Below are 12,881 nucleotides of genomic sequence, written 5' to 3'. Positions count from 1 at the left end.
GCTCCTGCAGCCCCTGCTGCAGGGCTCCATCCTCACTGCGAATGAGCTTCCCTTATGCTCATGTGAATTTCCCCTGCCGCAGCCTGTCACTGCTGATTCTTGTCCGCCTGCATCTGACCTCTGCAAAAAACTTGGCTTCACCTTCTTTCTAAAGCCCCTTGTAGGCAGCTGAAGGCAGCAGTCAGGGGCTAAACTCTACATTTGCCTTTCCCGAATTTCAGCGTGTTCCTGCAGCTTTCCAAGGTCTCCCCAGTGGCAGCCATGGCCAGCAGCAGTGACAACCCCTGCTCCTCACCAATTTAGTGCCACCCGCTAATGTGAGGAGGGCGCAGCGCAGCCCATGACTCAGGTTATTAATGAAGATGTTAAGCAGTATCAGCCCTCAGGATCAACATAATTTTCCTTTCATCAGTGTGGAAAAAAAAATTGACATGCTTTCTGAAGCTACACTTTGGGATATGTTTTAAAATAACAACTGCACAGAGGAAACGTCTTAGAAATCCAGTTTCACGTGTACCTTCAATATGATGAGTTTCAATACCAGAATGGAATAATAATTCCTCAGGATTTTCTTAGCGATGATTGAGGGAGCAGAGGGAGATACTCTGTTGCTGAGCGAGTTCTTGTGCTCTCCAAAACTTTTTACACTTGTAATACTTTCCACATTCCGCAATCTGCACAATATTATGCAGTGTATATTAAATAACCATAAAGGAAACTACACACTTGATGGTTGCTCACTGTTCTGTTGACGCCTGACGGCACTTTTTATGTATATTCAGGGAAAAAGAAGACACTTGGAATATACATCTTAAGCTGAATATCATCACTGGGGTGTAGCTGTGCTGTAAATGAGCAGTTCACAAATGCTCACAGCATCAGATCCTCAGGAAGGTTTGCAGACAGTTTATTAAAAATCCATGGCAATTTTCCAACTCAACTTCACTTTTGCAAATCCTCATCTCAACACATTTTAGTTTCTCTCTCGCACAGTGAAACCAGTGACATTATCAGAACAGTTCAGCACAGAAAGGCTGGACAAGGCCAATTTCTACTGCTCTTTCCACTGCAGGTGGAAATAAGGATTGGAAATAAGGCACAGCCAGGGCTTGTACAAGCCAACAGCTTCAGCTCATTTTGAAATCTGGAAGATGGGACTTCAAGCCCATCGCTGGCCAGTCCTGACTGTGCCAGTAACATACATAAGCCAGCAAACACTGCCTTTCTGGAATGTTTAAATTTAATGTGAAATACAACACTGAGGGACACACCATGCTCTAAGTAAGGATGAAATAAAATCCATACAATGCAAAGCTGTGTGTGTCACAACGCATTATAAGGCTTTGCATTTTAAAGAAATGCTGCCCTGATGCAAAGGGTTAAAGTTTCCTACAGTTCACTGGAGAGCAGCTTTTCCCTGGAAACCTTTAGGAGCTATGCAGCTTTCAACTATTTATGTGCCATGAGCACAGCAGCTGCTGTAAATCCAACAAAACACGCACGAAACTGGTGCAAGTGTATTGACACAAATACAAGATCACCTATCACATAAGGAGCTTTGCTTCCAGCAAGTGATCTGAAATTAGCCTCAATAAAACCTTTTTTCCACATCAGCATGTCTCATTTTCCATCAGTACCACACAGTTAGCACAGGGAGAGCCAATCTCCTGTTTCTGAAGCAGCTTCAGAAACTATCAGTGTGGTATTTTTTGTCACCCTGCACCTATAAATTCAGGTTTTGCTAGTGCAGGTACAATTGCCAAGGTTTGCTGAGAGGAGATAAGAACTAATTTAAGAAGCCTGCAAAATGACTTTGAACACTGCTGTGTTTTTAGAGTAACACTGCAGACAATGTTGAGAAAGCAGATGCATAACCTATAAAGGCAGGTAATTGCTCTTTTCCTCTGCTCAGGCTGAGCCTACCACACGCCAGCCCAATTCCAGCAAAGGAGCAGCCGCAGCAAAAACCCAGGGAAACCCCCAGAACAAACCCATCCTTCTGACACTGACCTGCACCTGGACAGACACTCAGCTGGGGAGTGTTTCCATGTTTCTGACAAGATATCAAGGAACAAATAAGGTGGGAGAGCACAGGAGAAGAGCTGTGTCGTAAACTCAAGGCAGGGGGTTCTGACTCACCACTAAGGATATCCCAACACAACCAACGTGCCCAGGAACACCAGCACTGCTGCTGCTGCTGGGGAGAAGCTCTGGTCTGACTTTCCTCTAGGGAGTACTCAAGAGTTCAGAGCTGTACTGGAGTTACTGAGGGGTTAAACCCCACCTTACTGTCTGATACTAGCTACTGTAAAGATATACTTACCATACCTTTTTAGAGGATGAGCTTCAAACAAAAGCTCAAGTAATTTTCAAGTGTGGTGAGTAGACCATTTCAGAAGATTAAGGAGTACCTTCTCATCTTAATCTGGACATCTTAGGGCAACATCAGGAATAAGACTACACCTTTGTTTTGCTGCAAGGATCGCTTATGCTGATGTTGCCATTAAAAGAAACACTAATAACACATCTCATTTTAGCTACCAAACATACTCATGGAACAGCAGAAATGTTGACAGATCAGCTGAGCTTTCACACATGCGTGCACATACAAACACACAGCTATTTTAAACAAACAGAAAAATAAATTTCAAGGACTGAGAAAAAAATTCAAAGTATTAAACCTGTAACAAAAGAAACTTTGGGCTGATTGAGGTGCACACAGCTGTATTTTCAAGTCAAACTTATGATGTCAGATGAGGGAAAAAGATGGTCTTAACTGTGAGAGACCACAGCAGCCTAATTCTGATTTTTGACTTAAATTTTCCATTACCAGATCAGAGATTTATTAAAATCTCAAGTTTATAGTTTTGATTCTGGAAAAAGCACCACTTAGCAGAGCAATTGCAATTTCAATGCTTGTAGCTGTGGCACCTAAACCATTTGAGAAGCCCACCTGTAAATAAAAAAAGGTTGAAAAACCCCACAGAACTTGTGCGTGAGGCCTTTAAAGTAACAAAACCAACTGAAGTCCAAACTTAAAAAGAATTTGACATGCTGGTAGAAGAAAAGAAGGGATAAAAAAAATAAAGTTAGTGAATTAAAAAAAAATAAATTGTAGCACCAATCTGTGCCAACACGGACATCTGGCAATCTGTGGAATTCTAATTACCTCTTTACGCCATAGGCCATATTAAGCAAATTGTCCAGCCTGAAAAGAGAAGGAGGGTCTTTGGGTTAATGTCTCACAGATGGCAAGATCGCTCAATGGAACTATTATTAATAGTGTTCCATTTTCAAAGAAGAAACGTTCAACAAGTTTCCCACACATCTAAGGAGCCTAACAACTCCCGGCCTGCTTTGTTAAGTCTGAGGTTGTGCTTAAATTTCCACCAGAGCATTTAAAAGCCTTTTTTAAACTTGTCCACGGTCTAGAGAAAAGCTTAACCTCCAGAGCTTGATTTTAAAAAATGCACTTAGAATTTGACTTTTTTTAATAATTCAACTTTTTTTTTGGTAATTCAACTGCTAACCTTATATTTACAGTTAACTAAAAAATAAAATATTAAGTCCAAAACTGCTGGAACTGGAAAACTTCTTGATAATCTGCTTTAGTATAATACATTCTCCCCATTTTATTATATATATTTAGCATTAATCCTTCATGACGAGCCAATCTAAATTGACCACCAAATTTTGCAGAATATCATCATCTGCTTTCCATGGCAGCACAATAAAGTCCTTCTGTCCATGGAATGATTCAGTGATAACCTCAATGGACACAGCTGCATGCCAAAGACACAAAAACAAGTGTAAATTTAAGGTATCCAATGACTGACTTTTTATGATCTTTAATTCATTAGCACTTTTCACCACTGACAAACTAAAATTACTTCTGAATAATTCTCTAAAGCCAGTGTGCAACTCAGTTATGCAAATATGTCGAAGTTTTCTTTCTTGAAGGCAGACTTTTTTATTTGAAAGCTGGGTTGCCTGAGAACTATTAAGTGTGAAAGTAATAGGAACATCACATATTGCTAACTCTGCCTTATGCATCAGATGGAAACAGTATATTCAGAAAGCAAAGCATAAAACATCCCCAAAAGCATCTGAAGACTCACACCAAAGACTAATACAAGGGCTCTTTATACTAAGAGCAGATATCTCAGGCTAATAAATTTAATGATACTCCTGCTGACTGGGACAGACTCAGCTTTTTTCCTGCTACCAATCCACTGTCATTAACATCAAAGTCTAAGCTGCATCAAAACTGTAGTAATATAGCAGAAAATAAAAGCATTACCCAAAAAGAGAGAAAGAACAGGACAGTCACTGCTCATTTGATTACCAGAGTAACTCTATTCTGTCCTCCCTTTTTCTATGAGCCTTCATGAGATCTGATTGTACAGTACTTCAGCTGTTTTAGTAAATACAACATGACTACTGCTGTCAGCAGATTTTCCTTCTCATTCTCCAGGAAAGAATATTTAATTTTACAAACAAAATCGGGTCAGCCTACGCAACTAAAGCATATTTTCCTGCACAGCACCTGCCCCACATTGTTGTCGCTGGTGGAACCTCAGTTCTTTTCCAGGTAATTACCTGAATCTCTGAGCCTGGTGGTGAAGTGGTCCAGGGTAGCGTCTGTTGGGAGACTGATACAGCTGTGAAAGGAGTGCCTGGCTTGTTTTCTGGCTGGGGTTATTGGCAAACTTCACAGTAATTGGTTCTGTAGCACCACTAGGCTTCTGGCCATTTAGTCCCTTTATGGCTTCTTCTGCCTCTATTCTCTTATCAAAACGGATAAATCCCACACCTCGAGAAACCCCTGGGAAGTAAAAACATGTGAAGAGATGAATATTCGTAGGAACAGCCTCATTTATGCAACGAACAAACTGAACGCTGGGTTCGACTTCACACAATAGGTGGTTCGCAAATTAAGAAAAGTCCTGTAAAGAAAAAGCCTCTTCCCAATCCCAACGATTTTAAGTAAACAATATTCTGTATTTTGATAGCCCCTCATTAAAGAGGAAGCAGTTATACCTCTAGTTACATTTATAAGGAAACAGGCACTGCATTTTACACAAGAAGTCAAAAAACCCCAGCTGCAGACATTTGCAATTTTGCCACTTCCAAAAAAACCATGCACTTATCAAGAAAAGTTTTCTTTTAACCTGTGACTTGATCAACCAGAATCCGTGAGGTGATGATGCGCCCATATTGTGAGAATAACTGCTCTAATTCTTTCTGGGTCATGGTTTTGGGAAGGCCGCTGACATACAAGTTCGCATCCCGGATGGAGGCTGAACTTGGACGGGCATACGACACCTAAGGAGAGAAAAGGAGAGGAGTGTTAGTGAGCTACAGCCACCCTGGGCATTTTGGACAGATCATGTTCTGCTCTTTCATAAGACACAACCCTGCAGTTCAGACAGGACCTGTTCTGCCAAACCAGCAGAGCCAGGAAAAGCTGGAGGAACAAAGGAAGAGCTGCAGAGACCTTAAAACAGACACAAGGGTTCTGAAGTGCAGTGATAAAACCCCATTGTTCAGAGGTGGATTAATGTGCACCTTCCCACGCACGGCTCTGCGAATTTGCCCCCACGGCTGTGGGTGTGTGGATGATTTGCCGTAGCCAGCCCCGCACGCTGAAGTTCCCGCATGTTTTTCTTTTCCCCCTCCAAGTGTCTGAAACAGATCAGGTTATTTGCAGAGCGATCTTTTGTGCTCTCTCTCTTTGTGTTTGCATCCTGAGCTGGCAAGATCTGTTCTGGATGAACAGTAAAGTACTGGTGAAATTAGACTAAATGAACATCTGCTCAGGGAGCTGTAGACTGACACTCATTGTCGGATCTGCAATTTATCACGAGAAGTTCCCTTGCATTATAAAGCCCAGAATCAGACCATAAAATATTATGACCAAGCAAACAAGAAAATCTAGCTGTGGCTCTGCATGTGTGCTGTTGGAAAATTACTAATTCAAGCCTCTTAACTGCTCTTCTACCTATGAATCAGATTTATAATTATAATAGGTACATAAAAAGCCTTCTGCACTTTTAAAATAATATATACATTTAGAATAAACACATTTAACATAATAAAAACACTTCCTGGATAAAGCCTAATGGCAAATATTCAGCATAGATCATGAATTACTTTGCAGCACATCTGAAAAAGCATTGGAAACCAAGCTGAATATTCTGTACTTCATTTTGATTTATTTCAATATAAACAGATCAGTACTCTCCTGCATTATGTCTTAAAATGTGTCTAGGAAGGAAGTGGGGGGGTTCCCATCACAAATACAATACATTCAGCAATTGTATTCCCTTTTTCCCGAGCCTCAGCCTGAACACAGATGATGTCAAATGCATGTCTATGTGTTTTATGTGTCAAAGAGTTGTCTTTATGCGCTCCACACCTAAAAATAGATGTTGACTCAACACAGAAAATTATGTTAATGACTAATATTTGCTTCCACAATCTTCTCTGCATAATAGTAGACAAACTCTAAAGATGCTGGATTTTAAGGTTTTTGGCAATTTCTTTATAACTTACACGTTTGTCCATAACCTTTTAAATCTAACATTTACGGAGAAGGCTGGGGAGAGGAGGTGGAAAATTCAGGGAAAGAAATATGAAATAGAGGTTAGATAAAACATTTGCATCAATGGAGGCAAGCTCAGGCACACAGCACAAAGCAGACATGAGAAGAGGAGAAACCTTCAGGTGCTGAAAGGACAAAGGATATTGGGGTAGGAAGTATTTTGTGTCACAGCCCACAACTCCTGATTGGGTGCAGCATTTCCATCACTTCCCAGCTGGTCCTGAACGCCCCTCTGATGGACCCAGGACCAGAACACACACGGATGGCACCACTCAGCTTTTATGTAACAAGGCTCAATCCAGACCCTGGGGACACCAGGGGTAATCACATGATGCTTTCACCTACAGCTTGGTTTGGTGTTGGGGCACGTGGAAAAGCAGACTCTCCCTCCCCACTCTAAAAAAGCCTCACCTTGAGAGGGCACTGTAAGAGTTCAGGCATCTACAGTTTAACCTACTTTAGAAATAACAGCTTAAAAAATATTTAAGAGCCTCTCTGGAGTGAGGGTAGGGATCTTACCTATTCCTCAAAACTGAGAACAGCAAAATGAATAAAGTTCCTGGGCAAACAGCCAGGGGTTTCCTTTGGGTTTCTCACTCTGGCACATTCATTAACCAAATGCCACGTTACAGGGAAGATGAAAAGTATTGGGATATGCAAAAAACACTACTTCCCAGAGCAATGAGTGCCTGACATTTTATATATATATACACTTCTACTTACAGAAGGCTCTCTGCTCTCGTGGGCCTTGCAGGCAGGCAGAGGAAGGAGAGGCTGCTCACACTCCCAACCCTCCACTCACAGCACATGTGAACACCTATTGCTGCTCAGGTCTAGTTTTTATTTCCTCCTGCAATCAAACATTCAGGCTGCAGGGGAGCCTGAGCCAAAGAAAGAAGCTGCCAAAAGCAACTCAGCCGTCTTTAATATCAAGGAGAAAAGGTTGCGGAGCTGAATGGACTCAAGGCTAGTAATGTCAATTATTTATCTGCTTTTGAATCTTTTTCATCTTCCCTCTGAGGTCAGCCAATGACAAATCGATCGGTTAGAGTGTGCCATCCTGCTTTCAAGCTATTATTCAGTTAGTGCTGAGGACGGGATGTCTTCCCGTGTGTGAGCTATCAAAGGAAGAAATCGCCCACCCTGACCCTCCATCACACCAGAAGCTCCTTATGCTGTGTGAGTTAAAATGGGAGCAAAAACCAGCTCCCATTTTATCCCTGCAAACTGCAAAGCGCTGCGTGAGGACGCTGCATTAATTCTTTATATTCACACTCAAAAATGATTTTTTTTCCCCTTCCTTTGCTCACGGCAGTGTTAGCACCCCGTAATGAAACAGAGCGTTGAAAAAGAAAAGAGTATGAATTCCTTGTGGTGGCTAGGATTCCAAATAATGAGCTAGAGAACACCAAGCTACTGTTTGACCCAGGCATTTCTCAGCATTAAAATGTTTTCCTGCTCGTACAACGGTTGAAGGTCGAACCATGGTGTTGGATTTCACTGCAGAAGATCATTTAGGAGTTCTGCGGTCAAATTTGCAAGGAAGATAATAAAATATTGTACAATTCATTTAATGGCTTGCTGGCCTCAGATGTTAGTTTCTATAAATACATATATAATAACTATGAAAAACATTTAATAGGACATTTCTCATCTGACATTGAGCATTAGCCTGTGTAAGGGCTTCTCTTCATAATAAACAGTGATCTCCAGAGGCTGCACCACTGTTTCCCAACACCACTGCAGCATCAGAAGGTCCAGCATTTCATATCTTCCATGGCAAAGCACATTTTTCTTCAGGTGCACAGAAAATATCTCCAAGTAATTATTTTCCCTATTGATTTCCTACCTGCTTTCCCATATAGAAAACTTTTTGAAGAATTACTAACCTCGAGACTCTTCAGAACATAAATCGAAGTGGTCTGGCCTTCCCAAGCCAGAGCCCACAGCAAAGGCACCCAGAGGCATGAACGCATCCCATTTGTCTTCTGGAACAAGCACAGCAGCCATTTGAACACTGCCACTTAACCACTTTGCTGCTGCTCCCTATAAGAGAAGCCTTCAACTCCTGTGCTAATCCTGGACTTCTCAAACATCCAAGTCCATTTCTAGAAGCCTCCTTGTAAAATTTAACTCTGGTCTGCTCTGAAGAGGAACTCCATCATCCTTTCCTGGAATGATTTGCTCTGCCAGCACAGCCACCCTGCCCTGGACACACCTGAGCAGCAACCAAGCAGTTAATTCTGCAGATGCCAACCTTCTCCGAGATGTGTCTTGCTCTGCATCTACCATTCCTCACCTGGAGAATGGGAAGGCATGCAGGAGCCTTGAATCAGGGTGCAGGACAGGCACCCAAGGACCACCAAGTCACCCACCCACGCACCTGCAGTCCCCAGGACACCTCTCCAGCCACAAGCAGCTAAGGGGCAGTCAGTGTTAAGTGACTCCCTGGGCAGCTTTCAGAAAGTTTGTGTAACATTCAAAAATACCAGACTCCCTGGTGACCTCAATAGAGAGACTTTGCTTTGTCCCTTTGTGACTCCTCAAGACACAGAATTTCTTGTGTGATTTTTGGGGTGAGTCACTTGGCTTTTTTCTGCCTGAAGTCCAGTTTAAAATGGGGACAACCCTCCCCTCACTTGCTGCCCCTTATCCCACTAGTACAAACTGGAAGAGCTTTAACAAAACCACTCAAAAGCCTCATACACATAAATAAAGCACAGTCTCACTTGTTTAATGCACATCCAGAACTAGAAGTAAAATCACCTTAGCACCAGTGAATGGGCTATGGCAGAAAGAGACATTTCCTCACAACTACTTCCAGACCCTCAACTGTGTCCTAATTTTGTGTAAAACCAGATTTGAGACACCCTCCTGTGAAAGCTCTGTGCTTTGTCAGAACAAGCAAACACAAAAGTCCTCTGTCCAGAGGCTGAAGACCAGGATCTGGAATACTTTCACATCTGATGCTTGCACTGCTCTGTCCTTTCTCTTCACTAAGCCCTTGGCTGGAGGATGGCGGGGAGTGACGATGCACTTTACTGTCCAGCGATTCAATGCCATTTTACAGAGATTAATTATAATTGCAGGTACAATGGTCTATCCCATCATTTCAGGGAAGACATCCATAGATAATAACCTAGGAACACTCTTGGCTGTATCAAGAGCAAGGCTAAGAAAAATAATTGCTCTGGCTCTGTGGAGTGAAAAGGACTCACTGGCAAAACTGAGGCAGTAAAAAGAAAAATCCCGATTAAGTGAAGATGCATGAAATTAAGAGGCAGAGACTCTCTGGTGCCGGCTGAAAGCAGCAGAACCTTTAAATGCAGCACTGAAAGGTCCTCTGAGCACCAGTATCACTGCAGGCACAAAGAGTGGAGGAGTGTTTGTTAACAAGCACTACGAAGTCCAAAGGGTTACACTGACAGAGGCTCCTAAAGAGCAAAAGAGGAGTCAGTTTAGTTGAGGCTTTCCAGGTCTGCAGCATCTTTCAAGTTTCTGGTCCAAGACTTTGTCTTGGGGAGCAGCAACCCCAGCAAACGACCCCTCTTTGACTAACTGTCAGCTACCATAAAAGAGAACAAGCAGTTAATTTTAGATGGAGCTATATAACAGCTACATCCCAAATCTGCAGTTTGTGCCTGTAATGTGAATTTTCAGGAAAGGGGAAAAAAAGGGGGTCCAATGCACACAAGACACTCAAAACCACAAACCCCTCCTTGCTGCAGTCCAACATACTCAGGTACTCCCAGCACCCCAACCTTCCATCTCTTCCTCCTTGCAGAGCATCCAAACTCCTTCTGTGTCTTGCCCTGATCTCTCTGTACACACTCTCCTTACCACCCAGCCTTGCACGACATCCCATTTCTTCAGAGGGATAGGAGGCTGCAGGCAGTGCCCAGCAGGCTCAGTGGCCCTGGGGAGGCTGTGGAAGAACATGGCTGGAAAACGGGGTTTTGGCTGAGCATTGCACCAAGGGCACCCAACACCAAAGCTCTGCCACCATCACTGTCAGCAACCCAGAGCTTTCTGGCTGCCACCCAAATTGTGTTGAGCTCCCCCCACACCTTCCCAGGAGTCTAGGATGGGGTGCAGGAGATGCAGTCTCTTCCCCAGCACTCCCTGCTGCAATTCCTCCTCCTCTGCACAGCACGGCTGGAAGGCAATCTTTTTGACAAATGACTTTGTAGGACAGAGAAGTCTGAGGCTGCTGTTATTTGGTTACCCTACAGTGACAGGATGGTTTGTAGTTTTGTGGACAATTACAAGAATTAACATGGACAGATTTAGAGCCTGAGTTTTGTGGAAATAGCTGGCATTTTGAAAAATGCCAAAGAAACCAAGATAAATAGGAAGATCTTTCAGCAGTAATGTTACTACTTTATTTTCAGAAAAAGCAGCATTACTTTCTCCCACAGCTTTATTTGCTGTATTTTAAACTAAGATCATCCAGACCTATTGATCAAAACAGGAGAATAAAGCAGAAATACAGAATTTCATGCTATTTATTAAATTTAACTGAAAATTAAAATAACTAGGAAAAGCCTCTGAGCACAGAGGAATCATCCATTTGGTATTTTACCATGGGATAGATATGATGGATTTAAAAACTGGAGCTTATCAAGGGCTCAGAGAACCCAGATTCCTTCTCCCCTCTCTGGGGACATCTCCCTTTGCTCCAGCAGTGTCACAGCATGTACCTGCTCCTGTGAGGCAAGGAAGAAGCAAACCTATTTCCCAGGCAACAGAGAAAAAGGAAGAGAGGGGTGCACAAGACTGCACTTCAGGGGGTCACTGGCTCTTTTTAGATTTCAAACTTCCTTTCAAAACTGTTCTGCCCTTGTTCCAATGAGGCCAGGTCACCTGAATCCCCAAGTAAATTGTAAAACACTTCCTTCGCATCCTTTCAGACGTTGTCCTTTTTTCAGGGCAAAGCAGCAGTTTAAACAATCTGTACCCCATGCATCACACATCTTATTTTCCTTCTGATATTTGATGCAACTGAATTGCCAGGCAATCTTCAACAGCAGCAGTGACCTTTCATATGCTTTTATGGATGGGCAAATTTAATTTCTAAAAATAGATTCAATTTCTGGAATATATATTTATTTCAACACACACTGTCTCTTCCCTCACTCTAAACTGTTTTGCAGAATTATGTCAAGCTTTAGCTGTAAAAATAAAGTGAAGCTTTTCTCTCTCACAAGAAGATGATGCTGCTATGAAATGGTGTAAATAAAATATGCACTATGATCAGCTGAGGAGGAACAAAATGTGTATAACCTATTACCACCAAACACAACTCCCTCCAATGCTTTTCCCCAACAGATATTCTGTAAATCGTCACCTCTCAACTTTGACTTGAAAGGGCATCATTGACTTAAATAAAATGCACATAAATATTTTAGCTGCTAGAGTGAAAAGGGATTATTTATCATAACAATGACAGAATAAAAAGAACATTTCTTCAGTTATTTTAGTCCACACATCAGAGCTGACTGTGCCTGGCTGTTCTGCTGATCCTGCTATTAAGCCAGTTCCTCCTGTGCATGGTTGTTTTGCAAGGCATCAGGAGAGAGAGAACATTAAGCTGCCACAAAAATGTTACAGGAGTGAAAAGGACAGCATCTCGGGCCACATGCATAAAATACATATATTATTTTTAAACAGGAATTAAGCCTTGTGGGGTCAAAAAATGAGTGTAAATACAACTCCCCAGAGCCACCCTCATGTTCAGTCTAGGTGCAAGGAACAGCAGAGCTCATGACACAGATGGGACAAAGCCAGCAGGACCACAGTGACCTTGGCAAGTAGAAGTAATTTGCCACTGTAAAAGGCTTTCACAGATTACTCATTTCAACTTGCTCTCCATCAAAACAGCTTCCAAAAGGCAGCCAGAGAAATTCCACCTGGAGGACTGCAGCTACTCAGCATACATGGACAGGAGCCAAGGTTCAGCCCATCCATCAATAAGATATTTACAGATTGATTCTGAAGCAAAAAACCCAGCCACATTCATGAAGAAAGCAGACCAAAGTAGTCTTCAGTACTTTTCCAGTTCAATGTTGTTCTACTGAATATTTTTTAGTCTACAAAACTATGTGCTACCGAATTCATTTCTAGATGTTCTCTTGAGAGAGGTTTTTTAATGCACCAATGGTGCATTTTTAGTAACTGTAAAGGGCATCTGTAGCTAAAGTAATTTGGTCTGATAATTAAATATAGTATTTCCACAAGTTTAAATACTTCAGCCTTACAAAGAATGACAGTGAGATGC

General features: G+C 42.2%; 1 protein-coding gene across 9 annotated transcripts in view; it reads right to left on the bottom strand.

The window, feature by feature from the left end:
- ELAVL4 (ELAV like RNA binding protein 4) overlaps nucleotides 1-12,881 on the bottom strand; it is a 64,416-nt gene that overhangs the window by 4,503 nt on the left and 47,032 nt on the right. For 6 of the 9 annotated variants that reach the window (XM_031058582.1, XM_014307824.2, XM_014307825.2 and 3 more), the window contains exons 4-6: nucleotides 5,172-5,325; nucleotides 4,600-4,825; nucleotides 3,170-3,208 (exon numbers count right to left, since the gene is read on the bottom strand). In XM_031058582.1, coding sequence (XP_030914442.1) covers nucleotides 3,170-3,208; nucleotides 4,600-4,825; nucleotides 5,172-5,325 — 419 coding nt within the window. The remainder of the gene's footprint in view (nucleotides 1-3,169; nucleotides 3,209-4,599; nucleotides 4,826-5,171; nucleotides 5,326-12,881) is intronic. The other 3 variants (XM_031058581.1, XM_014307827.2, XM_014307826.2) reach the window with 1 other exon arrangement.

Source organism: Geospiza fortis, unplaced genomic scaffold, assembly GCF_000277835.1.
Source record: "Geospiza fortis unplaced genomic scaffold, GeoFor_1.0 scaffold396, whole genome shotgun sequence".
Taxonomy (NCBI): Eukaryota; Metazoa; Chordata; class Aves; order Passeriformes; family Thraupidae; genus Geospiza; species Geospiza fortis.
Note: the sequence above shows the minus strand (reverse complement) of the source record. Positions and strands in the feature narration are given on the sequence as shown.